Source organism: Theropithecus gelada, chromosome 10 (assembly GCF_003255815.1).
Source record: "Theropithecus gelada isolate Dixy chromosome 10, Tgel_1.0, whole genome shotgun sequence".
Lineage (NCBI taxonomy): Eukaryota > Metazoa > Chordata > Mammalia > Primates > Cercopithecidae > Theropithecus > Theropithecus gelada.
Window position 1 is genome coordinate 40,056,421 of NC_037678.1, and position 27,499 is coordinate 40,083,919.

Sequence of the window (27,499 nt, forward strand, 5' to 3'; positions counted from 1 at the left end):
GTGTGCTGGCCCACGCCTGTAATCCCAGCTACTCGGGAGGCTGAGGCATGAGGATCACTTGAACCTGGGAGGTGGAGGTTCCAGTAAGCTGGGATTACACCACTGCACTCCAGCCTGGGTGATGGACTGACAGTCTATCTCAAAAAAAAAAAAAAAATTAGGCAAAGCTACATCATAGTATTTAGAGGGGAAAAAAACACAAGGAAGTGATTCCTACAAACGAAGGGCACTGGTTCCTTTTGGGCGGGGGCGAGGCCGTAGAGGCATCTGGAGGAGACGGTGCAAGTCCAGGTTTTGGCATGGAGCTGTTCCACAGGGTAACTGATGAAGCCGTGTGTCTGCTTTGAGGGGCACCCTCCATACTTGCATATTATTTTAAAATAAAACGGTTTTTATAAAATCATCCAGAGTGTGGCTCCTGCCCCAGAGCCGGGACGCTCAGCACAGGGGCCTCTGGGGCAGGGGTTACCAGCCAGGCACAGCATTTCCACACCCTGGCTGGGATACGGCCTCCTCTCCTCACTGGCGGGGTGACTTGCGTGTGGCCACCTGTGCCTCAGTCTCCACATCTGCAGAGTGGAGAAAACAGCAGGACCTGCCCGTCTGGCTGCTCGGGGAAGGGCAGACTTCAGGTGAACTTGGAGCCATGGCTGGCTCGCATTGCTGCTGGTTCGTGGAACAAATGGGGCAGGTTTGGGTCTGACCTGTCCCCACACCCCCAGCTCCCAGCACAGTGTGGCTGGGCGCAGACACCCAGCGGGCATCAGTGGTATGGACGTCACTCAACTCGGCCCTGCCAGCATGCTGAGTGCAGCCCGGTCTCCACATTGTTGTAAACAAATGACAATCAAGATGAGCTCAAAAGACAAAGGAAGATGCTCCCTGCACCCCCCAGGAGGGCTCTTCTTCACTTTAGGGAGACCCCAAATTCCCAGTCCCTGCCTTCTCATGGGCCCTGCCTTCTCATAGGCCCCGCCTTCTCATAGGCCCCGCCTTCTCATAAGAAGAGCTGTCTTCCCACAGGCCCCGCCTCCCCACAAGCCCCACCTCCCACCTCCCCACAAGCCCCACCTCCCCACAGGCCCTGCCTTCTCACAGGCCCCGCCTCCCCACAAGCCCCACCTCCCCACAGGCCCCGCCTCCCCACAAGCCCCACCTCCCCACAGGCCTCACCTCCTCACAGGCCCCGCCTCCCCACAGGCCCCACCTCCTCACAGGCCCCGCCTCCCCACAGGCCCCACCTCCCCACAGGCCCCACCTTCTCACAGGCCCCACCTCCCCCACAGACCCCACCTCCCCACAGACCCCATCTCCCGGCAGGCCCCACCCCACCTCCTGTCTACAGGAACTTCCACAGGGTCTCACTGAGGTGCCAGGGCAGAGGGGTGGTGAGAGGCCATGGCTTTGGGGAGGGGAATATAGAGGGAGGGGGAGAGGAAGGGGGAAGTACAGGGTTCACCTGGGAAAGCCCAAACAAGCCCCCATGTGACTGCGTCATTCTGAGCTTCTCGGGGAAGCTCCCTCAACCACCTCCCACCCTTCCCCCTGCCCCACCTCAGGGACCCAACCCTCTCCCTCACTCAGCCTCCCTTGTCTGCCTCAGCTCGCACCCAGCCCCTTCTCCAAACTACCTGCATCCGCTGCCAGAACCCTCTGTTGGCCCCTAATCCTACTGACGGGCGGTCTCACCTGCCGTAAGGCATTAGGCGTCTGCGCGATTGTGTGGTGGGGGGATGGGAACGTGTGTGCATGTGAGTGTGTGCTCATGTGTGCCTATGTGTGTGTGTTGTGCATGTGTGGGTGTGTGCATACGTATGTGTGTGCACAGTGTGTGCCTGTGTGTATACATGTGTGCTCATGTACACATACATGAGTGTCTGCATTGCTTTGTGTATCTGTGAGAAAGTGTGCATACATGTGCATATATGTGTGTATGCAGGTGTGTGCCTGCATGTCTGTGTGTGGGAATGTACAGGTAAGTGCATGTGTAAGCATGTGTGCGGGTGTGCACGTGTGTGCCTGTGTGTGCATTGTGCATGTGTGCATTGGGTACGTGTGCCTGTGTGAGAATGTGCATGTGCCTCTGTGTGTGTTTGCACAAGTGTGGGTGTGCGTGCATGTGAGCCTGTGCCCATGTATGGGGTGTGTATGTGCTTGTGTGTGTTTCCCCGGCTGTAAGCGCTGGGCATTGGACTGAACCAGAGGGGCACTGATGAGAAGGAGAAGCACATGCTGACGCTGCTGACTCTCGGTGGGATGACCGCTGTCATTCTGAAGTCTTTGTCTGACAATGGAGGGATCTCCTCCAGAACGCACTGGGGAGCTGGGGAGGATAAACAAGGTCTGCAACAGAATGCACAATGCATCTTTATTAAGGGTGGGCCTGGATGCCCGTTCAGGGGCCACTGGTGGCACAGGTGCCAGGTGAAGCCCCTTCAGCCACAGCGGAGGAGGTGTTCCCAGCTGCATAGACTGGCACCACCTCCAGCCTGGTTAGGACAGATGCACTGAACTTCCCCAACAGCTGTTGTCCTTCACACACTGGGGCACTGTGGGGCTGGGGCTGGGAGAATGTCTCAGCATTGTCAAAGAGAAGAATTGTCTTTCAAATGAGCATTTTCCTTTTCTTTGTGAGTAATGGACATTTCAGGGCTGACCTATAGGAAAGAAACACCCAGGGTGGGAGCCAGGACCAGACTTCAGTCCTAGAGCACCAGCCCCACCCCCCGCACGCTGGGACGAGTGGACACGACGTGGGGAAGCAGGAGACGGAGTGGCCAGGGTGGGAGAAGGGTCTCTTTTCTAAGGGCTCAAGATCCAGGACTGAAACACACAAACCCAGGTTGTCGGCCCAGGGGTCCTGGGGAAGGCGTGTGGGTGTTCCCACCGGAGGCAGCACAGCAGGAATCTGGAATCCTTGGTGCAACACAGATCATTGCTCCTTGTCTTCAAGAGTTTCCAAAGCTTCCAGATCACAGCTTATTCCTGAAACTTAGGAGGCTGCACTGGCCCTTCTGCCTGGGACCCCACCTCCTGTGCAGGCCCCCTCAGAGGCTTGTCTGCACCCTGCACCCATTCTCTGGCTTCCTCCACAAATACACCTGGAGGAAGTCCCAGGCCAGGCACACGGGAGCAAGAGGCTGGGAGGGACAACCGCAACAAGCAACCCCGCAGCCCAGCGCTCGGAGGCCCGTGTGCCCTGCTGCAGACCAGAGGCTGCCCGGTCAGCAGGACCTGAGGAGGGACAGGGCGCTGGGGTGGGAGACGGTCAGCGCCTGAGCAAGCTACTGAAAAGAGGGAAGCAGGGACCTGCAGAGGGACGGGAGCCACGGCAGGAGCGGCAGGTGTGGTGGGCACGGCGGGGGCAGCAGGTGTGGTGGGCACAGGGGGTGCGGTGGGTGCAGCAGGTGTGGTGGGCGCAGGGGGTGCGGTGGGTGCAGCAGGTGCGGTGTGTGACCCACAGGAGGCTGCTCAGGGCTTCGCCTCCATCCCATGCTCAGGAGGAAGGAAGTCAGGACGTTTTTGGTGGTGCCACGGGACCGCACGCCTGTCAGAGCCAGCAGAATTTGGAGAACGTTGTGCCCAGGGCTCAGCACAGGAGCGTTTGTGGACAGCAGTGAGGTTGCTCACGCTGGTCATGGATGGCGCGTTGGCACTGCATTGACCCCAGGACCTCGGGCAGAAAGGTGGACAGAGCCACTGATGATACAGGAGGGGGCCCCAGGCACTGCTCTGCAGAAACGGCTGTTTATCAGCCCAGTGGCCGCTGCCTTAGTGTGTGTGGTGGGAGGTGGGAAGGGGATAAACTGAGCTACATACGGAATAAAAAGACTGGAAGGAAGTGCCTGGCATCTCACCAGGGGCTGCCGGGGGTGGTAGAATTTAACTTTCTTTCTGCTTGTTTGTGGTCAACACCACTTTCTCCCAGAATGAGGAGATGCACACACAGAGATGACGTCACTTCATCCCATGACATCGGGGAAACTGCACACACCTCTCACCCTCCACCCGAGGCTGCAGGGAGAGGGGAGACTCCACAAGGACCCACTGCAGCCAACAGGGTCCCGAGTGTGATGGCGGCTGCTAGAGTATGGCGGAGAGAGACCCACTGCTGAGAGGCCCAGGGGCTTCCCGGAAGGAGCTGGTCCACTGAGGGGTAGGGAGCAGAGGGAGGGGACCTGAGCAAGGTGTACACAGGGCAGGTGCGGAGCCGGCAGGCATCAAGGGGACCAGGTTGGTGTGGCTTGTTCATAAGACTCACCAAATGCACTCGGTAAAAATTCAGGTTCCCAGGCCCTTGCTCTGGAGGCTCTGACTGGGGTAGGGGTGGGATACGGGGCCTGGAATCTGCATTTCTAATGAGCTCTTGGACTTTTCTTACAGTGATACAGGACCCAGGACCTGCAGATTCTCGGCTGAGGTTGGGATGGGCCAAATCCTGTCACCTTTGCACCTGGCAGGGAGAGGCTTTCCCACAGCACTGGACCCTCAGACCCATCCTCTCGCTCACCGAGCTGGCAATGTCCACTGCTCACTCAGATCCACATTCTCACCCCTCCCAGGGAGATGAAAAGACAGATGGCAGAGCCCCAGGAGACATAAAGCCCCTTCCCCAGCATTGGCCCCCCTTCCGCTGCCCCCTCTCCCCTTGAGCCCCCTAAGGCAAGATGCTGCACGGACCCCCACGCAGCTAACACACAGCAAAGCATGGAGACCAGGTGCAGGGGCTGCAGGCAGCAGCCCTCCAAACTCAGGGTCCCAAACTCAGCCTGGCCAAGTCCAGCCAAGGGCTGCTCATTCCTGAGTGGAAGACACAGCCCTGGGGCAGACAGGGATGTGCTCCCATCCTGCTCCAGGCTCGCCCAGGGCTGGCTGTGTGACTGTGGTGAGCTCCTCGCCCTCTCTGATGCCCAGGCACTCTGTAGCATGCCCAGCCTGGCAGAGATGGCTCCTGTGCACCCCAACCCGGGGTTGCTAGGATCCTGGGATCCGAAACTGCGGTCCTCCAGTGGGCTGTGTCCCTGTCCCTGACCCCACTTCCTTGACCCTGGGGAGTAGCCTTGGCTTGGCTGGGCCCTGTTCCCAGTGGACACCTGCTCCAGAGATGGGCACCTGCTGGGGGCAAGTTCAGCCCAAAGCCACAAGGCTGCAGGGGGTGCAGGATGAGACATGAGATAGCCCCACCCCAAACCTGGAGGCTCCAGGCTCTGCCCTGCCCCAGCTGCCTCCTCCTGGTTTTTCTCTCCTGCTGGGCAGGCTGGGGCTGTTCATACTGGTCCCACCGCTGTGAACACTAGGGCTGCACTGGGGCCTCCACCTGTGCACTGACTAAACATGCAGCAAGCAGCTGGGAAGAGCAGTGGCCGCCCGCACCTGTGTCCCGGTCCTGTGCGCACAGTGCCTGCTGCTCATTTATCCTCTTAATCTAGCTGGAGGTGGCAGCTGCAACCAGGGCCAAATCCCCCTGCCACCTGCTTTCAGACAGCCCCTGAGAGCTCAGGACAGCATTCACCTTTTTTTTTTTTTTTTTTTTTTTTGAGACGGCGTCTCGCTTTGTGGCCCAGGCTGGAGTGCGGTGGTGCGATCTCGGCTCACTGCAAGCTCCACCTCCTGGGTTCACGCCATTCTCCTGCCTCAGCCTCCCCAGCAGCTGGGACTACAGGCGCCTGCCACCACGCCCAGCTAATTTTTTTTTGTATTTTTAGTGGAGACGGGGTTTCACCATGTTAGCCAGGATGGTCTCGATCTCCTGACCTCGTGATCCGCCTGCCTCGGCCTCCCGAAGTACTGGGATTACAGGCTTGAGCCACCGTGCCCAGCCAGCATTCACCTTTTTAATGACTGGGAGGAAAAAATCAAAAGACCCATTTAGTGCCCCCCGAACATGATACGGTATTCAAATCCCAGCGTCTGCCAATGAAGTTTCACTGGGACACCCAGCCGCGGTCATGCGTTGCCCGGGGGTGCTGAGGGTCAGAGCCCATACGGCCCCTCGTGCGCGGCCCGCCAGGCATGGGAGCTGCTTCCAAGTGTGCCCTCGTGTCCACCCACATGCCCTGTCTGTCCACACTGTGCGTGGCCTGGTGCGGGGCTGCACTGTGATTTCACCAGACAAGGCCCCATCCTGGGGATGGCAAGGCAGGTGCGGTGGTTTTTACTGGGGACTCCACAAAGATGCCCCAGGGGGGGTAGGCCAGGTAACAGCCACAGTGTCCTACAGTCATCTGGAGCTGACGTCCTGACCGCGGTGGAGAACCGGGGATGGTCTCAGCCTCATCTCATCCTTTAATTTACTGGAGAGACGGGAGGCCAGGAGCAGGGAGCCCGGGCTCTCAGCTGGCTGGGATGGAGCCTGCGTGCCCCTCCGTTCCTGCCGCCCTCCCCAGTACCCCGAGGCCCTGCCTGGCAGGGCAGCTCCCGTGCAGCTGTGGGCTTTCTGCAGCTGTGCCACTGCCCTCAGCAGGCGTCAGTGACAGAGGGTCAGGCTGGCGGGGCCATGGGTGGCGAGGAAGGGCCAGGCGGGCAACAGGGAGCAGGCATCCCTGTTCACGGCCGGCGTGGTGACCGACAGGAACCCCAGGCTGCACTGGAAGGGACTCCAACGGCTCCAGCCTTCCCTGGCAGGTGCTGGGTCAACAGCAGACACTGTTCTTGGCGTGATGTTTGCACAAAACCCTCCCACAGGCCCAGGGGTGGTTCCCTGAGTCCTCACCCGGGTGATGTATTTGACACAGGACCTCAAGCTGTTGCACCCCGGCCACCTCCCCAGCTTCCTCCCCACCCTTCAGGTAGGAGGGAAGGTTGGGGGCAGGCCGACCAGGTCTTCGGCTGGGTGGATGTCCAAAGTCTCCCCTCCAGGACAGGACCAGGCCTCACTCGATGGACAGATGTCCCTGGCAGGAGACCCCAGTGGAGGACAGTGCCCGGCATCACACAGCTTGGGGTTGGTGGGGTTGGGGTCAGGCCACCCTGAAAGGCACAGCCATACCCAGGCCACCCGGCTGCCCCCTGTAAAGGGCTCAGCAGTGGAAGCCCCTGGAGGCTCCCAGGAGGCGGCTCGTGGATAGGAGCCCCAGCAGGGGCTGACTACTCTGCCCTCCACTCAGAGAGGCTCGAATAAAGGCCAAGGCCACAGCCCTTCAGGAGCAGAGCCCGTGGATCCCACACACTCTGGTTTTCAAACTCCAGCCCCACCCCTGTGCTGAAGACAGGGCTGCTGTCCACTACCCCAGGCTCTCGGCCTCTCCCACTGTCTGGGGACATAGTGACTCTGTGTGAAGACGGGTGGTAACACCGTGCCAGCGTTAGGGTTAAGCTGACCCTGGGAATTAGAGGCACTGAGGCTGGGCAGGGTGTGAGGAGGGAGCCGTGACTTCCTGAGCCAGGGCCAGGGGAGCCACTGTCCTCAGACCCGGTCTTCCGCCCGTCTGTCAGTCCATGGGGTATCTGCCCCTCTGCCCACCACATCCCTTCCCTCTGCTCACCACACCCCTTCCCTCTGCTCATCCCTCCCAGAGTCCTGACCCTCGGTCTCACCTGCCCTGGGACTGGCAGCTGGTAGCCCCTGAGGGGAGGCCCCGCCTCTGCTACTCTGGGTAGAAGTCAGGGGTCACTCCTGACAGGCCCTGGAACCCCAGGCCTAGAGATGCCCAGCAGGAGCCCCCGTGCCTGCCCAGGCCTCAGCTCTGCCGGCGCCCAGCAGCCTGAGCCCCTTCATGCCAGCCCCTGCCCAGAGAAGGGCACGTGGTCAGGGACCCCCCCCCGAGCAGGTCCTGGGGGCCGCCCAGCCTGCAGCCCCCCTTGCAGATCTCTGCTCACTACAGCTGTGCCCGTCGGTAACCCGCCTTCCCTGCACGTAGGCATCACTACCTCCCCCCAGAGGGTAGGGAGATGGGGAGCCCCGGGGGCCCCCAGCAACCTTCACAGGCACCTCCCCAGCCATGGACCATGCCGAGGGGCTCCCGTTTGTGGTCTCCCTGCCAGGCCCAGCACCCCTCAGGCCATCTGGAGAGACGCCACTGGTCCAGGCCTCCCCACTGAGGACACAAACCCCCAGAGGTCACCAGCGCAGCATCCGTGCTCAACTCTGCAGGGCCCTCGGGAGCCTTAGTGTCCAGGCCATTTTAAAGGAGAAATCAAAGAAAGTTCCTTGGGAAGAGGACAGGGCAGGGTCAGCCCAGGCCGCCGGCAGGCCCAACCCACAGGGCCCAGCTCCTCAGCCCACATTTTCAAGCAAAGCTCTGGTGTGAGCAATGAACACTGGTTTCATGGTGCCCTGGCGAGGATGAGCAAGCAGGGGCACCACAGCTGGAGGTCTCGGGCTCTGCACTGACGTGTCCCGGGGGGGCAGGGGCAGCACTCGGGGCTTCGCTTACTTGGAGCTGACCACACGCTGAGCCGGGCTGTCCCTGCACCGCCTGCTGGGTCCTCTCCGTGACTGCGGGACCTGCAGCCGGGCCGCACGGCGCCATCAATGCACAGCTACAGCTGGTTGAAGGGGACCAAATCCATTGGACAGTCGATTTGGTTCCATTTTACCAGCTCTAGCAAAGCATTTGGCTCCCGGATCCGAGGAACAGCGACGTCAGTGAGGAAGGCAGCTCCACCAGGCGGACGTCCTGACGGAGACGGGGCTTCGCGGCCGGCATCAGGCCCTTACCCCCCCGTCCCGGAAGGCCTCCACCCCGAGGAGTTTCCCTCAAGCTCTGCGGGGACTGGTGCGAAGGGCCACACGCCCCGATACACACACACACTCAGATACGCACAAACACACCCACTCACACACAACTCACCACCCTCTCGCTCTGCCCGGGCTCCCCCATCGGGGACCCACAGGGGTCTGGGGAGGGCTGGAGGCGCCAGGCAGCCTCCATGCTCTGGGATTGACCCTCAGTGCCCTCTGCCTCCACCACCCGATTCCTCCGCAGCCCTGGCTTCACCACGTGCCCGCTGCCCCGGCACTAGCCTCAGCTGTGGGATACAGCCCAGACCATCGGGCCCCGCCCCAGGGGCTCACATCTGTGGGCACAGTGACCTTGAGGGTTTGAGGCCCTTATTCCCCTGCAAACTCCTCCCGGACCACACTCATAGCCGGAGCAGAGGCAGGACAGACCTCCCAGTCGGCCATGGGCCTCGGCTGACCATAGGACAGCCCGCCCAGGACACTCTCCTGCCTGGCTTGCCATGGCCTAGGTGGGATGGGATGGACTCTGATACCATGTGATATCTCTGGGTGGGCAGGACGGGAAGATTCCAGGGACGCCCACATTGCATGGTGGTGGGAGGACAGACTGAGGGGGCCTTCATGGCCTGACCCTGGGCCCCATGCCCCAGCCCTGCAGCCTTGCCCGCGTCTTGCTGAGGGGCATGTCCCATGCCCAAGGGAACTGTGAGGACGAAGCATCAGGACGGAGGTCCGAACGTGACAGGACCCTCGCCTGGCTCCCGTATCTCCCACTCTGATCACCCTCAGTGACTTGAGAGCAAGTTCCCTTTTATAAAATGAGTCTCTCTGCAGCCCCGTCCATCAGGAGCCGTGACAGGTGAGGGAAGGTGTCTCTGGCAGTGCTGGGGATGCGGTGCCCGTGTGTGAGCTTCCCTCCGGGAGCACAGGCCGTCCTGGGCAGCACGGGTGGACGCACCTGCTCCTCACCCACCATGATGGCAGAGTGTGGGCTGCGCACCAGGGCCTGTGCCACCTGCCTGCCCTCTGCACACGTGGGGCTGCCCCGCCTGCCTGTCCTCTGGCCTCTCTGTCCCCCTCCTGACGTTGCAGGAACAGAAGCTCAGGCCCCTCAGGCAACAGGGATGGTCACACAGCACCATGCCCACCCTCCAAGGCCCCTCTGGGAGCGACTGAACTGGACGATCCCCCACCCCAGCCTCTGCCAGGCCTGCTCTGACTCGTCCATAGCTGCCTTCCCTGACTGTCCCTGCCATGGTGCCCTCCAGAAAGATCTGTGCCGTGCAGCAAGGCCGCCTCCCCAAAGTCCCCTGTAAATCGGGGTCAGTCTCGCATCCCAAAAAGAGAGGCTTCCGGGCCATCAGCCACACTCTGCAAACCTCTCTCCTCCTTACTCCAGTAGCACAGAGGGTGCAGGGCAGACCCCAAGGCTCCCAGAGCCTGCCCCTCCCTGGCCTTGGAGTGAGGACGGCTCGAAGACCTCGCAGCCGGAACGCACTTATCCATTTACCGCTGTCAATATTCCTAATGGAGCGGAAGATTTGACAAGATCAAGCTGGGGACTCAAGTCCCAGCCACGATTCTTTCCCATCAGGAGCTGGGAGGTCTGGCATTTGCCAATCAACGTAGCAAACAAACTGGTCATCTCACCCGAAAGGCAGCAGAGCACCGGGACAGGCTGTAAAACCCCCACGGGGAGGCCCCACGGCCTTGGATGAGGCGTCAAGCTTGGCGTTGCAGCCGTCACGGTGGTGGGCGTGAGCTGTGAGCAGACACCGAGCGGCCAAGCGCCAGGTGCAGCCCTGAGCACCGACAGCCACCGTCTTCTCCCATACACCCCACTGCGCCTCAAGACCAGTCCTGCACTGCCGGTCAGGAGGATGCGGGGGCTCACAGCAGCGTCCCCTGCCCCAGGGCCCAGCCCCTCCTCTTCATGCTGCCCCGTGAGGTGGCAGCCAGCCTCCAGGTGCACTCACCCCAACATGGCCTGGCTTAGGGAAGTTCCCAGTCGTTCTTTGCCAAGGGAGTGAGCAGCACCTTTGCTTGCGAGTGTGAAGGAAACAGGCGCACAGTTTGTGTTCTTGGGACATGCTGGAGCTGGGTCCATCCCTTGGGCAGGACGTCGGGGACCCCTGCGGACCCGGGCACTCCCCTGTTCTGCTCTGCTCCCTCGGGCAGCAGCTCCCACTCACTGGCAGATTCTCTAGCCCCTTCCCTCTGAGCCCTGGGGTCTCACCAGCGTGGGGCGAGGGCTGACAAGGGAGAGGCCCCCGAGGCCCCTCGACTTCCTTGTAAGTATTGTTTTCTTTTCTCTCTAAAAAGGCCAAGAAACCAGCATCCCACAAGCCCCAAAACCTCCCCAAGGGCCCCACGGCTCAAAGGTCGGGTGCTTCACAGAGCTCACCCCTCCCAGACCCCCGCACCCCACGTTTTCCGACCTTCCCCAAACTGAGCTGTGCTGCCTTCAGCCTCCTAGGCACGGGCTCCCTTCCTGCCAAGACCCACGCAGCCCCTCACCACAGCGACCCCAGGTAGGGGAGGGCCAGCCCTGCCTGGCCTTCTCTGGGGCCAGCTGCCACTGTGGTTTCCTCATCGAATGAGGAGTCCCTGCGTCCCCTGAGTAAAGGCAAGCTCGCCAAAGGAGGGGCAGCTCCTGGCTGGTCCCCTCTGTGTCCCCAGCTGGGTGCCCAGGCCTGGCAGACAGACGGCCCAAGCATTTCTGGTGACTTTACCGTTCGCCGGGACAGTAGGACTGGAGATGGAGCCCAGGGCGTGGATGCTCTGGAGAACACACTTTGGGTCCTTCTGCCTCTCTCTTGACTCTAGTGCTATAGAGAACAGGGCTGCAGCTCCTACCGCTAGTGCATTTTATGAACCAAACAATTAAACAGGTTTTAAAACATCTGCTGATGGAGTTGTCCCACACAGGGAAGTACACTCAGCATTTTTAAGCAGCGACGGGCAATCTCTGCCGAAAACACCAGCAGCCCTGTTAAAATCAATAGAAAATTAGATGCCATGAAGATGCAGTACGTGTCCAATTAGTTATAATTGGAGCAAATAGTGATGTAGATAAAGACCTGGTAGGAAGTGTCACTGAGAACCGACGGCTACAGCAGCCTCACCCCGGGACCCCCGAGGGTTGAGGACACGGGGGAGCAGGAGGGCCAGAGCCACGCCTGCCACCTCATCCTGGAAGCCCCTCCTGCCTTTGGTAGGGCCCCAGCCCCTTTGTTGGACCCTAGAAGAGAGGCAGCCCCACAGTCCTGGAAGGTGGAAGTAGGAGCAAGCTGAAGCGAACCGCCGGGCCCTCCCCTGCAGCCGCAGCCGTCCCCAGGTTGACCTCTGGTGGGGCAGAGGGGGCCCCGGGCACAGAGCACTACACACCTAGCGAGGGGTTCTTGGGGACTTCCATAGCCCCTCTGCACCTCAGGTCTTCCATGTGGGAGTGTGAATGGCCGTGTGTGAGCACCAGCCCTGTGCAACTTGGGTCTTGGTCACGCCACGGCCCGGTCTGAGCTTGGCACGCGGTCCCTGGGCACTTGCCCCTCAAGGGCAGTGGAAAGCAACACTCCGTCCTGCTGCACCCACAAGCCGTCGCCCAGGACCTCGGGGAACAGCGGCCACTTTGGGCAGAAACCACACGGGACCCCCAGGGGAAGGTGTCTCCCGCCCCAGCACAGGGGACACTACAACCAGCGTCCTTGGTGAAGATGCGGCACCAAACGACTTCCACTCAAGGACAACCAACCCCAGGTCACACCCGCAGCACAGACGCTGCCCTCAGAGACTGCAGAGCCCAGCCCTGCCCCCGCCAAAGCCCTACAGAGACTCAGGGACCCAAGGCGACGGCAAGAGCAATCCCTCTCCTTCTTCTCCACAATCCCAGGCACTCACCGGGGGGCAGGACAGGGTGCCCGTCCCCTCCCACCAGGGGAGGGCATTGCCAACTCCCATCTGGGTGCTTTTTATTGTTTCTTACTACGAAGATTTTAAAATGTAAATGTCAATAACCTAATATTTCTCCATGCAAAACCATTACCTATTAGCGCTCAGATTCACCACTAAATTAAATTTTAATTCCAGATTTTGGTTAATTATTAAAATAGATAGCAAAGAATTACAGTTAGCCGGGTGTGTGTGGGCAGCCCCCGTTGGGGTTTCTGCAGGAGCCTTTGGGGTTCTGTGGGGGACACTGGCTCTCACAGGGCAGTCCCCAGAGAGACCCCTAATTAAAAGGCAAGAGGAAACCCTGCACCCCAAAACGGGCTTGTTTCTTATCATCAGCAATGCTGACTCAGCCAAATGCTGAACAAGACCCGCTCAGCCCAAATCCATAACTTTTCTATCTATTCAAAAAAAGAAATATATTATTTCTCAACACTGATAAAAGTTTAATACAGAGTTGCCCGGGTTTTTAATAAACTTGTCAACAAAAGAGCAAGGCAAATTGATGGGGCCCTTCCCAGAGATAAATTTCGCCTCAAATAGACCCACAGAGCAGGGGGCAGGCAGGAGGGAGGCAGGGGCGGGAGCGGACACGTGATTGTTTTGCTGTTCTTTGCAAAAATGGCAAGATAGACTTTTGTGTCTTATGATCTCAAAGATAGGGCCGGGGTAAAAGCTGGTTTAATTTGAAGAAGGCTGTTGGCTGAGAACAGGATCAGAGAGTCCCGAGGTCCAGAGAGAGGGCTTGGCAGCCCGGGGACAAATGAACAGCCACGTGTCCCAGGATAAGGAAAAGCCCCTTGGCGCACAGAGTCTGATTGGAGCCCCCTCCTGTGGGTGGGAGGGCACCTGCCCACTGCTCTCACCCACCTGCAGAAACAGATCCCTAAGCCAGGAGCTCAGGGATGGCCACGGATGAAATGACGATGGCATCCGTGCGGCCACCGCAGGCCTCGGGACACCAAGGGACACCCAGCTCCACGTACAAGTGTGTGTCGGGCTCTCAATTCTGCCGACGTGTTCTCTGCCCTCCCTCTGGCTCAGTGAGGCCACCCAGCGTGCAGAGACATTGTGAAAAGTGTCCCCATCTGTCCTCAGGCGGGGCGCAGCACCCCATGTCTGAGGAACACAGGATGGGCCTTTCCTGCTCGCACTCAAGGGCATCAGCTCTACAGGCCTTGGAGGTGTTTGAAATTTCACCATTAGAGAGTCACTTCTTGAGTTAAGGGCGGGGGGAAAGCAGGCTCCCCAGGGAAGGGGCTTGACAAGCTGGTGCTCGGGGCTGCAAGGCCTCTGGAGTGTGTTGCTACAGCTGATGTGGGAGGAGAGCTGGAACAGGTGAGGAGGTACCCGAGGAAGGGACAGCAGGGACCCCAGCCACAGCCTCGCCTGCTGCAGGCCTGAGCCTGAGGCCAAGGAACCAAGCGGCTCCCTGCACCCACTCCCAGGGCGGGGATGCTTGTCCCTCTTCACTCTTGATGGGCAAAGGCCCCACCACGCCCTGGGGAAGGGACAACAGAATGTAGCTGGGTCCCTCCTGGACTTGATGCCCTCCAAGGGGGCAGGCGAGGAGGGGGAGACAGAGGCAGAGCCCAAGAGCGCAGAGCCTCACCCAGCCTCTGTCCCGCTACAGCTGCTGGCCTCAGGCACTTCAGCGGTGGGCGGGGTCGGGGGCACTCCTAGAGCTCGGGCAGAGTCATCCAAGTTCAGCCTCTCCACGGGACAGCTGAGAACGCGGACTATTTATACTGGCGTGGTGGGCAGGCAGGCAGCTGGGGAGACACATGCAGCCCCGGAGCCATATCTGGGCATGACAGAGGGCATCGGCTTGCCAGGATGACAAGGGCCACACGGTGCAACTGTCCTGGGCGTCCTTCAACCTCAAAACGTCCTCACGGGGCCCCCCGGGACGGGTTCCAGGGACAGCTGCCTTCTACCCCCTCTCCTGCCACTGTTAAAAATATTCTGGGTCATTGTCCCAATCATCCCAGAAATCGCCCTCCATGCACGCCCATGCAAGTGCACACACACATACACGAGCACACACGCGCGCACACACACACGCGCACATACACACACGCGCGCACACCTGCCTCCAGTCCCAGCCAAGGAGTCGACCCTGTGAGGAGTGGGCCCCAGCCTCCCACCGCCAGGGCTTCTGGGTGACCCCCTCCTGGCCAGGGAGCAGCCAGTGACCTCTGCACCCAGCACTCCTGAAACAGAGCTCTCTCTCTCCCCCATGTTCTCTCCCTGGGGTGGACACAGGAGGCCTGAGAGGCCCAGTGTGCCCCCAGCATCTCTGTCCTTCAGATCACACACTTGCACCCCACGGGGGCAGCCCGCCTGGTGCAGGGAGCAGACCTGGCCTGAGGCTTAGTGGTGCCTCTGAAACCCGGGTGAATCGGTGGAGCTCACAGCGCCTTTGCGGTGACCACTGTGTGGGAACCTCAGCCCCGTGTCCCTCTATCTAAGGGACCGGCGGTGGAGCTGTCAGAGGTGGCCCTCTGATCCCTGCCCTTGAGACTCGCAGCCCTGCATGCTGCCTGCGGTGCTCTGCAGCGTCCTGGGCGGCAGCTCTGCAGCAGCTTGCCCTGCTCCTCTGCTGCAGTCACCGCCCCTCCCCATCAGCAGGACGGGCTTCCAGGGTCAGAGCTGGCTGGGGACTCTGAACACTAAAAGCAGAGTCCTCCCCAAAGGCAGAGTCCTCCCTGGGCACCCAGGGGCCTCCGGAGAGGGCCCTCCCAGCCCCAAGCTCTGGCCAGCTGGGCCTTGGACCTCAGGAGGGAGCGGACAGCACGAGGCTCTGGGAGCTGCTAATGCTGTCACAGGTGCCTTCCCTTCCCAAAAGCCATGCCCACCTCTTCCTGGGTGCGATGCCTCCAGTTCACAGGGACAGAGGCTGCTGGTTGGTCAAGGACAGTGGGCAAGGCCAGGGCCCCTTACAAAGCCCTGTGCTCCTGTCCAAGAGCCTCCCTTGCCGGGGCCCAAGCCCAGTCACCCCTAGGTCAGTGTCCTGCCCAGAGGCAACAAAAGCGGGAGCAGGACTGCAGAGAGCGCGGGAGGCCTCTGCAATCGGACGTGCATGGCGGGGCTGAGTCAGCACAAAGCCTCTCAGATTGCCGGGTTACCCTTTATGTGAAGGTGGCAGCAACTCACGCGATCGCACTGCCCCGTCCACCTCCGGCCATCCCAGCCTGGAAACCCTCCAGGCCAGCACTGCTCAGCCACACCCTGGTCCTGAAGATGGCTCGGGCCACTCAGGTTCCCTCAGTTTTACTTTAGAGCATTTTTGGGGTAAAATTTGCAATTCAAGCGATGTTCATTTTGATTGACTCCGGCTGCGGCAGCTAAAATATCTGTCCCGTGGGTCAATTTAATCATGCTTAATAGCAGTTTATTCCTCGATGCAATGTTTCTCATGTGAGCCCGACAGTTTCACAGAGAGTGCCGACGCACCTCTCGCAAATGCTCTCACCAGCCCCTGTGCCTGCTTTGAATGCTTGTGCAATAAAATGCTTTATCGCACTTGATGAATGCACTAGTACCAGAATCACCGGTGACTCCCTCTTTAGAAGGGGGTGCCACCATGTCCTTGGCCACCTGGCTGCAGAAATGCAAGACCACTCATCGCAACACACGCGTGCAGGCAGCAGCGGGGCTGTCCCTTCCCAAAGGCCATCCTTCTCCTTCACACAAGCTCCAGGACCCAGAGCTGGTCCCACTCACGGGTGGAAACAGCACCTGGAGCGTGGCTAGCTTTTGTGAGCCGTAGGATAGAAAAATGTAACTAATTTGGTTCGCTGAATTTATGGGCTCCACAATTTCTGCAGCGACTGTTTCCACCACCAGGAGCCTGGCCCACCCTCTAACCCCCCTGGGGCAGTTTCCAGAGTGTTCTGGGAAACCCGGGAGCCTACACCTGGTGCCACCTGCTCCAGGGATTGAGAGACACGGGCACTGTCCGCCTCCTCATGGCCACCTGGATTCCCACCTGGATTCCCAAGCTGGCAGGCAAGTCCCAAGGGGGTGGGCGTCCGTGTCCAGCCCCCTCAGCCCAGTCCAGGCTCCTTTCCCTCTGAGAGTCCTGGCCCCCATGGTAGCGTACCTAAGTGGTCTCAGGAGAGTCCCTGTGGGCAAGACATAGCCAGTGAGGGTCCGTGCCCCTACCCTGCCCTCTCTCCCCTCCCTCAAATGGACAGGCACAAGGACCCCCACGGACGAAAGTGCCAGCATGTCCATGCTCCATGCCAGTTTGGGGCTCCCTTCCTGGCTGCTGCCCGGGAGCCAAGCTTTGGAGATTCATGCATGGGAGACTCCAGCCCCGGGTCCCAGTGTCTCTAGGAAAGCAGCAGGATCCCTGGGGAGCACCGTCAGGCCACACATGCCGGGGAGCGGGGTTCGGGCTGCCAGGGGCGGTGCCCGTGCGATGCTCATTTTTAATTCAGCGGATCAGAGACTGGGGGTGATTTACAGCCGAGCAGGCTGCAGCTCTCTCCCTGTGAACTCTCTAGTTTTACTGCTCAGTCAAACCTAATTCCAAAACACTAATGCTTTTATTTAAACACCACATCCTGCAATAAAGCTTTAATGCACGACAGCCGCATCTAGGGGAAGAGAACGGTGTGTCTGTGGCCACCGGCAACCTCGGTGGCCACACACCCGGCTACTTCCCTCCTTGTGGCCGGAGCTGGAAGCAGGCAGGGAAGAGATGACGTCAGCGGATGCTGGGCACTGACCCTCTGGGTCCAGAGGCTGAGAGGAGGCTGTGCCCAAGGTCAACACCCGCTCCCTTGTTGCTACACCAGATGGGGCCGAGGCTGGGAGAACGAAGCTTCCAGAAGGAAGACTTGAAGGCCAGGAGCCCTGACTGCCAGGCCCTCCCCTCCAATCACCTGGAGGCTCTCTGAGGGGTGGGAGCCTCCTGAAAGCTCAGAACGGCCTGATCCCTTTACTCAGCACTCCCTGTGCTGGCCCCAGCTGCTCAGGTGATCTGGCTGCCCCCAGACCCAAGGCCTCGAGCTGCTGCAGGAGGGGGCTGCCTGCCTGTCCCTTCCCGCCCCATTCCTGCCGGACGCCAGGGTGCAGGAGATAGGGCGCAGGGGCACCTGCTGTGGCCGGAGCAGTGCCAAGGCAGGAGGACATACACTCCGGAAATTAATCCTGAGGCCTGTGGGGGGGTGGGGGTGCCCAGCCAGGGACCTGGCCTCATCCCAGGTGGCAAACGCCTCCAATCTGAGACTCAGAAACGAAGCCGGGCAAACGCCCCTCACACAGTGGCCCAGCCCCTGCCTACGACCCCGCTACCAAGGAGAGGATGGGAACCCGCTACCCATCCTCTCCTTGAAGGACCAGCACTGGGGAAAAGGGTTTCACGGACGGATCCTGACCTGTCCTCATCCCCTGGGCCCCAGGACATCCTCCCAGTCCTTTCTCGGGTCGGGACTGGGATGGCGGCAGAGCAGGTGGCTCTCAGGCCCCCGACGGGCGGTGCGAGGTGCCCTGGGCCACACACCGCTTTCTGCCAAAGCCTCACCTGCATTCACAGCAAAACATGCCTCAGCTTGGATTCGGCGGAACAGAGAGCTGAACCGGGGCTTTGGCGGGGGTACAGGTGGGGGCGGCATGAGCCGGAGACATTTGGCAAAATCGAATGGCTCCCAGGCCCCTGGGGTGGGCTGTGGGTTCAGAGCTACACAGACTCAGCTCCTCTGACCCTGTCCAGGTGCCCTCAGCAGAGGAGTGGGGCCTAAGGGCAGTGGTGGCCCTGACCCTGCCCGCGTCCCCAGCATCTCCTCGTGCAGGCTGTGCCCTCCTTGGAGGCTACATGCCTCCAAGTTCCTCTGCCTTGCCCTGCGAATGGGAGGGCTGGACGCAGGCACAAGAGATGTCTTCCCTCCACAGCCTCTCCCACGTGCTGCCCAGCCCCTCCCTCCTTCCTGCATCCAGCCACCTGCCCCTTTTCAAACTTGCTCTTGTCTTGTGCCTCTGAGCAGTTTCTGCCCTGGCCACAGGCGGCCCTTTCTGCTGGCCGATGGCCTCTTCCAGGGCGGCCATCAGTGGAGCCCCCAGAGCCGCCGCCATCACTCTGTGCTCTCCAGCCAAGGCCCCGACCCCCCAGCCCTCACCAGCCCCGCGTCGGACCCCATGCCTGCTGGAGGCCGCCTCCCCTCTGCCGCAGTCAGCAAGCTGAATATTTAATGTCTGGTGAGCACTTCCACCTGCTGACATAGGCAAAGTGACAGAACAATGCTGGCGGGGACATGACCGTCCACCAACGCCCAGGCAGCCTGCCGCCCCGGGCTCACCCCCGCCACAGCCGCCTGGCTGGCTGTCGGCCCCAGCGGCCCCCGTGGCGTGGAGTGCCCCTCAGTGCGGCGAGAGAGTTCCCGGCCTGAGATACATACTTCTTTACATTCCATAGCTTAGCAGGTCCATATGGGCATATAAAGAAGTATGTTTCCCAAGCAGGCAGTCAGTATGTAGTTCCAAGACCTCGGGACGCCGCCCGGGTAGAAGCTGACCCCACTGCGATGTAGAGAAGGCAGCTCAGAGGCAGTGGAACTTCTTCCCTGGCATCCACTGCTGGCGCCCTCTCTGTGAGCAGGACAGCCTTCCTGCCACTGCTGCCTGGTGTCCAGCCACCCCCAGGGGCCCAGGGCTTCCTGCTCCCTTCTGACCTCGGCGCCCCTCCATCCCTGAATCCATCTCTCTCTCTCTGTCTGTCTCACACACTCGCACGATCCAGAAAGGCAGAAGTGGACAGTGAGCCCCAGAAAGTCTCGAGCGCCTGTCCCTGGCCCCAGCAGTAGCTCGGTTTTGCATCCATGGAAGAAACAGGCTGCCCCTCCACCCTCACCCCAGAGCAGGGAGGCACCATCCATGTCCCGAACTTTCAAAGCCAGCACTTTCCTGTCCCCCGGGCCCCCTTGTCCCAGCCAGGCCCAGAGAGGGGGCACCCCGCCCAGCACCCCACTCACAGGACCAGCCTCCTCTTTCTCTGGGAGCTGGACAACTCCTTGCTCCCAAGGCCAGACAAGGGACTACAAACCAGAGACCCGAGAGGTGCCCTGGGGCCTTACCTGGGCAGCTGGCGGTTTCCTGGGCAGGTCCCTGGTGAAGGCTGCCTCCCGGGATGCTGTATCCCTGAGAGAGGGCTCAGTACCTCTCTCTGAAGATGTGAGCGAGAAAGACGATGCTTGGAGGATTCCAGGTTCCCAGAGAGTGGCCGGGATCTCCTGAGAGGCCGTCCACTAGGGGTGCAACTCCCTAGGTGCCTCAGCCTGGCCACAGCAGGCACCCAGTGGGCGAGGGAGCGTCTCTCCCCCAGTTCTCTCCCTCCTTCTCTTGCTCTTCTTCACCCTCTCCCCTGCCCCCGCCTCGCAGCGTCACCACCCCAAACCGCCGCGCAGTGCGGCCCACCTGAAGCGGCAGCTGCGCAGAGCCAGCAGCTCACACGGGCACCAGGGGTCAGCAGCTACCGTCAACCTGCCCAGCACCACTGCTGTGGCACCCCCGGGAGGCTGGTCCCACACCTGGCTCTTTGTGGCCGGCCGCCCAGCCTCCACCAGCCCCTACCAGCCCCTGATCAATACCAATTTACAGTCAAATGCGGGGGGCCGCCTTCCTGTTAATGAATTTCCCGGTGCTCACCAGCTCCTAATGAGCCTGTTAAAGAGGGTTTAAGTAAACTTAGCAAGTGGCAAACTAAGCACTTTGGAATACTTAATTGTATCGATATGTTTTTCATTGCGTTTAAAAATGTCTCTGAGTGGGAAGCAGAGGCTCCCTCCTTCCCTGCCAACTTCTATGACCAGCTGTGAAGCCAGAGTCTGAAAAACGTGGGGGAAGAACCTGAAGGAGACCAATGGGACCTCAAGGTTAGGCCCTCACCAGCAGGAAGGAAAGCCATCCCTAACCTGCTGGGAGCAGGGAAAGGAGGAGGAAAAGGAAGAGGAGGAGGAGGAGGAGGAGGAGGAAGAGGCCTGCAGGGTTTCCAGGCCTCACAGTGGCCCAGGGCGAGCCTGGCACATGAGGTGGTGAGAGGTGGAAAGAAGGCTTTGCAGGTGCCTGGTGGGGATGGGGGCCAGGGAGGCGCCAGTGGGGGGTGCAGGCCGGGCACAGACACAGGGGACTTGCTGAGTGGCAGGGCCCAGCTGGGCCCTGGCCCCTGTCCTGGCACTGACCCTGGCGTGGGTTGGGACAGCAGCTCCGGGACATGAAAGGACCTCCCATTGTCCTCGTCAGGAAGAGAGGTCCAGCATGACTGTTGCTCCTCCAGGCAGCCCGTCCCTGCGAGGGGACAGCCCTGAGCGAATTGGTTCTCTTCCACCACCCAGGGCAGGGCAACGTCTCCGCAGAGCCTGCAGTGTGCAGAGGCCACTGAGCATGCTGTGGCTGTGTGGCTGTGGGTCTGCAGCCAGGCATGGCTGGGTTGGAGTTTCACGTGGGGGTGGGGGATGGGGGTTGTGCTTAAGGCTCTGGCATCCCCTCTACAGAGGAAAGAGCAAATGGCAGAAAGAAGCAGAAGCTGATGTCCCATTTCCATGTAGCTGCTGTGATTTATCATTTTCACATAGCCAAGGATACAAAAAGGGCAGCCTGAGTTTCAACTTCGGGGGCACCCGGGTTCCACCGCTCATCTGTGCCCTCCCAAGGCCTCCGCAATAACTGGGCTTGGAGTCCAGGGAAGAGGCCTCCTCAACGTCCCCGGCTCCCTGGCACACGAGCCCTCAGAGCCTGGGACACTCCTGCAGCCTGGCTCAAGCCCTCCCCACCGCTGAGGCATTCATTTGGATGGGGTCTGGGGGTCAAGGGGAAAGTTGGGAGTCCCAAAGGGCGGGAGAGTCACCCCAGACCCAGCCAGAGCCCACACGACTTCTGCCCACTCACAAATGAATTGTAGTCACTTTTCAAAAAGTTTCCCATCTGGATAGAAAAAGAGCACCCAGCCGCCTCCAGGCAGACCCCACCGTGAACCGAGCTGGCTCCTGGTGCCCGGGGCCTCGTCCCGGGGCTCTTCAGAGGTGAATGCCACCCGGCCCCCAGCATCAGCCCCGCGGGAGGCCACGCGGAAGTCAAGCTCCTCAGCAGGGACCCGCACAGACGCAGACCACCAGGGCTGCTCTCCCCAAAGCCCCCCTAGTCTCCGCCCACGTGTGCCCCCCTCCCCCCGCGCCCTGCCCCTGTAAACGCCTCCTGACCCTGACGTGGCTGGGCGAGCTGCAGAAGTGCCGAGTCCGACCAGGGGCAGCCTCGCCCGCCGCTCAGCTCGGGAATCCCCGCCCCCCACCAGCACCTCCGTGGGGGGCACCGCAAGTTCAAGGTAAGTTTAGCCCCATGCCCGGCTGCCGGGGCTTTGTTGCAAAGCGGCAGGTGAATCGCGCCCCCCACCCAGCCCCGAAGCCCCCGTGCCATCCGCTGCCCGTGTGGGGGGTGGCTGCTTTCTTGCAAAATGCCCGCAAGTCAAAGTTCCTGCCTCCCAGCTGGACGCGCCCTCCCGGCCCTGCCGGCTGCTGGCTCTGCAGTTTTCCAAATGTGGATGCTGCCGCGAGCCAAGAGAAGACTCCACAGCACCCCCGCCGGAGCCGCACGGCGCCGGCACCCGCAGCACCCACCTCGCCGGCAGGCACACCCCCACCGCGGTGCCCGGCAAGTTTTCCGGGGCCGTCCCGGCGGCCCAGCGGTGGTGATGGGCTGAGCAGGACTCACCGCGGAGCCCAGGGCACCCCTGGGGCCGGGCTGGTGACAGCGGCAGCGGCGGCCGGCGCAGGGTCGCGGCTCCCTAGGAGATGCTGCAGCGGCGGCAGCACCAGCCACCTCCTCCGGGAGCCAATCCCGAATGCAGGGGTGGGGGCCGGAGCTCGATGCGTCCGCACTTGGGGGTGGGGGGGCAGAGAGAGAAAGAAGACACCAGGCACCCCCTCTCCACACCCCTGCCCTTCCCCCAGCCCTCCTGCAGCAGAGCAGACTTAGCGGGAGGGAGATCTTGAGAGAGAGAAAGAGAGAGAGAGAGAGAGAGAGAGAGGAGGCGCTGGTGCAGAGTTAGGGAGAGGCGGCCGAGCTGCACACCTTGAGTCCTGGCCTCCTCCGCAGGGAGCCCCTGCACCCCAGCGGGGTCAGCACAAGGTAGAGAAGGTAGAGGTCAGGGTGGAACAAAAGGGAAGGTCCGGCGGGTGTGCACGCTCTCGCAGGCACACAGCCGGCTCGCGTAGACACAGGGGCGGGGGAGGGGAGGGGAGGGGAGGGCCTGACCTGAGAGGCCAGAGCGGGCATGGGGGCCCCCCTCGGGTCAGGAGCCGGCCTCACCTTTGCAGTTCTTATATACCCGGCCAAGCATCCCAAACACGCGGCCCTGGCCAAGTGGCCCCCTCGGGCTGCGCTCCCTGACCATATTTAGTCAAGCAGGGGAAAAAATAGCCTGTCAGCTGGGCCGCGGCTGGCCCGGCCACCGGGAACAGGGTGGGAGCACCCACGCCATTGACGGCGGGTCCTGGGCCCAGGCTGCTGTTCTGCCCCTCCCAGCCCCTCCCTGACAGGCCTCCCACCGGCTGTCCCTGCCCGAGATCCCCCCGCTATTTTTAGCCCAGCCAGTACAGAGGCGCCTCCTCAGTAGCCGGGCAGCAGCCTCCATACCATGCCAGCCGGCTCCTAGGGTGCCCTGGGGAGACCCGGGCATCTCCCAGGGTGCAGGGCCGGGGGTTGGGAGGGCAGGAGGCTACAGCCTCCTTCACTGTTTTGAGCCTCCAGTGGGCTGAGCCCACCACCCAGGCCATCCAGGAGGGGGTGGCCCCCTCCACAGTCCCATCAGCTCTGCCCTTTCGCCTAGAATCGGGGCCAGGATCAGGTGGTGATGGAGCCACCTGGGTTTCCGGAGACTCTTAAGCCAACCCAAGTCATGACAAATGCCAGTCACCTTGGACAGAGGCGAGGCCAACCTGCTTGCCGCCCCCAGCCGGGCCCTGCCACCAAGGGTGTGTGATGGGGAGACCCCACTCCCCGGTGCTGGTCGGGCTCAGGAGCTCCCCCTTCCGGGATTTCACGCCTGAATTATGTAACAGACGAGGGCCTGGGACGGGGCCTGACGGGGATCTGTCCTTGCAGGGCCTGGACTCAGAGACCAGAGGCCGGAACTGGCAGACTGTCCTCACAGGCTGTGTGATGCTGGCTGGTCGTCCCATCTCTCCGGGGCCCCACAGGACGAGGGACCAGGACACGGAAGGACAGTGGACCACAGTGGTCGGGGGACCCGCCTGTTGGAGGCAGGTGCAGGCCCGTGTGGTGGGGACAATGAGCTTTGCTATTTGCAAGTCCTGTCCAGAGCATAGATCCTCCTGTTCAGAAGCCACCTCATTAATGTCCCCAATACCTCCCCGACTTAGGAAGGCATCCCCTTGCGGTTCCAGCCAGTCAGGGACACAGGGCCGGGGATCCCATGCCACTTAGAACAGGTTCAGCTGCATCTAATCCCAGGGGACCCTGTGAGGAACCTACATACCCTCCAGGCTGGCCCACAGGAGCTGAGGTGGGTCTCTCCTCCAGGTTTACCACCTGGGCTCATGGCCCCTTCCCCATATCCCAAGGCCAGCTCTGCAGAGTCATGGGGAGAAGCCGGAGCCCCAGCCACACTCACCACACACACCAACACCCACTCTGGTGTCCTCCGGCCAGCGACAGCGAGGGACAGAGCGGCGCTCCCTGCACCTGCCCAGTCCAGAGGCTACTTGGGTGATGACAGGCCCTGCTCCCGGCCCTGCACACCCCACTAAAGACCCCACGTCTCACCATAAAGGAGGCCAGGAGGTTTTAAGCTTCTACCAGGTCCAAGCACTTTTCTGGAAACTAAATAGCCACTCGGCTTCCCACTGGCAGCCGGAGTGCGTGGTGTGAGGGGCGGTGTCCGAACTCCCCCTGCAAGGCCCCTCCCCTGCACCCCACTTCCTCCGGCCTGCCATCTCCAGGCAGAGTTGAGGGGGGCAGGCCAGGCCTGCAGCTGGGGTCGGGGGTATAGACAGCCACAGCGGGGGAGGTGGGGAGCAGTCTGCGGCCTGTGCAGGAGGCTCTGTAAAGGATTCGGGTGCTGCGTGGTGGTGAGAGAGAGGAGGGTGTGCAGTGGATGTGGCCATAAATCACCCTCCTCACAGCAGCCCCACACCCAAGGAGCAGGGCATGGGCACAGGGCCATCTCTTCCCAGGAGAAGGGCTGGTGTGGGTGGCCAGACCCCGACGGTCCCTAGGGTCTGTAGGACAGAGTCAGAAGACAGAGCAGTTCCTTCACTTACCCACAGCACCAGCCTCACAGTAACAGCCGGCACACAGCACTTAGGCTGCCTGGTGTTCCAGAAGCTTCTGCGGTGGCTATGCGGGGACTATGCTGAGCTCAAGGCACCCATAAGAGGAGGGCATTTTGCTGTCCCCACTTTACCAAGAAGGAACTGGGGCTTGGGGTGGGTGCTCACTAGCCCAAGGTCCCACACCCAGCATCGATTGGAGCTGGGTGTGTTCCGGCCAGTCTGGTCCCCACCTTGTCCCAGAACTGCCCCTGCCAGGGCCCAGGGCCATGCTGCCCGAGGCCCACTCCACCATGGTTTGAAAGGGAGACCGCAGTGGGTGGGAGAGACAGGAGGGAGGGGAGAGGGGAGAGAAGGGGGAGACGGGGTAGAGGAGCAGAAGGGGAAGAGAGGGGAGAGAGGCCGAGGCCCCCGAGACTTTCCCCTTGGTGTCCACAGGTGGTTTAAGGCGTGAATGAATGAAGGAGCAAGCAGTAAACCCCGACAACAAGGCCACCACAGCCCTCACCCGACTGAGACGCTCGAGCAAGGACCCAAGCAGGGGACGAGCAGGCTTACCCCCTCTCGCCAGGCTGACCATGAGGCCCCATCCGGTGGAACGCGCCATGACAGCAAATGCCCTGCCCCATCCCACGCGGCTCCCGCTGGCCACGAGTGGCTGCCAAGCTCTCAGAAACGGGGCTGGTGCCCTGCAGACCTGGATGTTTTACTCAGTGCAGCTGTGATTTGTGTCAGCTTCAGAAGGCTCATGTAGCTGGGGCTGTATCAGTCAGCAGGGGGGAGAGAAAATGCACAGCCCAGGGAATGTGGAGACAGGCCCAGCCCTGGGCACGGGGGCCGGAAGGAGCAACTGGGGAGCAGCGAGCAGGGCCTGGGGCGGCCTTGCAGGTCAGAGGTCAGGGAAGGCCTGAGTGGGGGTGAATGAACAGGTCCCCCAGTGATATTGGAGGGGCAGCGGGGAAGGGTCCCGAAAGAGCATCCCGGGGAGTGTGCACAGGGAGACAGAGGCCTGGAGGCGGGAAGGGGGGCCTGGTGTGTCCAGCGGGCAGAGCCGCTGGAAACAGGAGGCCAGCATGGCTGCTGCCGGGGCAGTGGCGGTGGATGGGTGGCCTGGGGCTGAGCTGCGGGCAGGGTCAGACCACGCCAGGCCTTGTACGCCAGCGCCAGGGCTGCAGGTGTCCTGCTGAGGGGCACAGGCCTGGACAGTCTGGCACGTCTGTGGCAGGGCCCCTGTGGCTGCTTTGCTGAGGGTGAGGGTGGAGGGCAGAGGTTGGAGCATCAGGAGGCCCTGCCCAGCCACAGTGCCCTGGGGAGGGCTGCCCAGTCCTGGCTGTGCCTTGAAAGTTTTCCCGAAAGATCCACTGTTGGAGCAGATGTGGTCACAAGAGCAAGGGGGATGTCAGATGGTCTGGGCCCTGGGGAAACAGGGTGCATCCCCTGGGAGGGGGACGGCCTGTCACCAGGGCGCCTTCCGAGACCATTTTGCAGGTGATGAAACTGAGACTCAGGAGGAAAATCCAGTTGCCCAGCATGCAAAGACCCAGAGCCTATCTTCCTGCCCCTACATCCCTGTCCGTCCCAGATCTGAACCTGCCCCAGCCCCAGGACTCTTAAGTGCGTCCAGAGGGGAGCCAGGCTGGAGAGTGGGGAGCACAGAGACTGTGGCCTGGATGGTGCCAGAGCGAACGGGAGAAAGGCTCCCCCACGCAGAGGCTGTGGCACAGCCCAGAGGGTCCTGGGGTTGGCTGGGCGGGGGCAGCTCCCAGCGAGAGGCCCCTGGGATTTGGGTAAGTGGAGGCACATGCAGACTCTGGCCACAGGGCACCGCGCACATGAGGGAGTTCACCACACAATTTGAGCGGAGGGCGGGCGCAGGAGAGCAGCAGTGTCCCAGAAGCCAAGGGTGGTCATGGAGCCCCACGCCACAACGCTCCCTACAGGGCCACACCATCCGGTCTGCGGAGGGGGCTGCATTGCTGGGAGGGACCCACCTGATCCTGGATTCCAGCCTCACCCTGGGTCACCGCTGAGTGTCCCAAGTGGCCACTTATCCCCCAGGGCCGGGCGGCGTCCCAACCCCCTTGGGATGTCTGTGCTCAGAGTGTGGCAGACACACAGCCGTGGGTTCAGGGTCTCTATTGTGGGCAGAGATTCACACAGTCAAGGTGAGGGTCCCAGGAGCACCTGTGACCAGGCCCTGGCTGCCAGGGAGAGGGGGACCCTTAACCGGCGGGGCAGACAACCTGAGATGGACCCTCGTCCAGGGGAGGGCCCCGCCGCCCACAACTCCTTGGCATTCCTGCACCAGCAGGACGGGCTGGAGGAGGCGGCCCCGGGGCGCCTCGCCGGTGTCAGTGCCCAGCATCACTGTGCCCCAGTGGAGGGGGAGGCCCTTCCGAGCCTGGGCCTGGATGTGAATGAGGGCAGGTTTCTCATCTCTCTGACCTCAGCTTCCTCAACTGGGAAGGGGAGCCGCAGCACCTGCTTGGGGTGATGAGGAAGAGGGAGCTCAGGGAGAGCCCTGGGCAGGGCTGCCTCCTCACCTTCCTTCAGCCTTTGGACATGAGCGCAGAGGACCAAG

The 27,499-nt window shown here is 61.5% G+C and overlaps 1 protein-coding gene across 1 annotated transcript; it reads right to left on the reverse strand.

Annotated features, from left to right (window-relative positions):
* Nucleotides 1–2,351: 2,351 nt before the first annotated feature.
* Nucleotides 2,352–22,919, reverse strand: MIR1-1HG (MIR1-1 host gene; the record flags this gene model as incomplete). Its single annotated transcript, XM_025398126.1, has 5 exons — nucleotides 2,352–2,657; nucleotides 8,376–8,487; nucleotides 19,711–19,911; nucleotides 22,340–22,505; nucleotides 22,883–22,919. Coding segments are annotated over 5 exons (588 nt in total), but the record flags the coding sequence as incomplete, so codon positions are not given.
* Nucleotides 22,920–27,499: the final 4,580 nt, after the last annotated feature.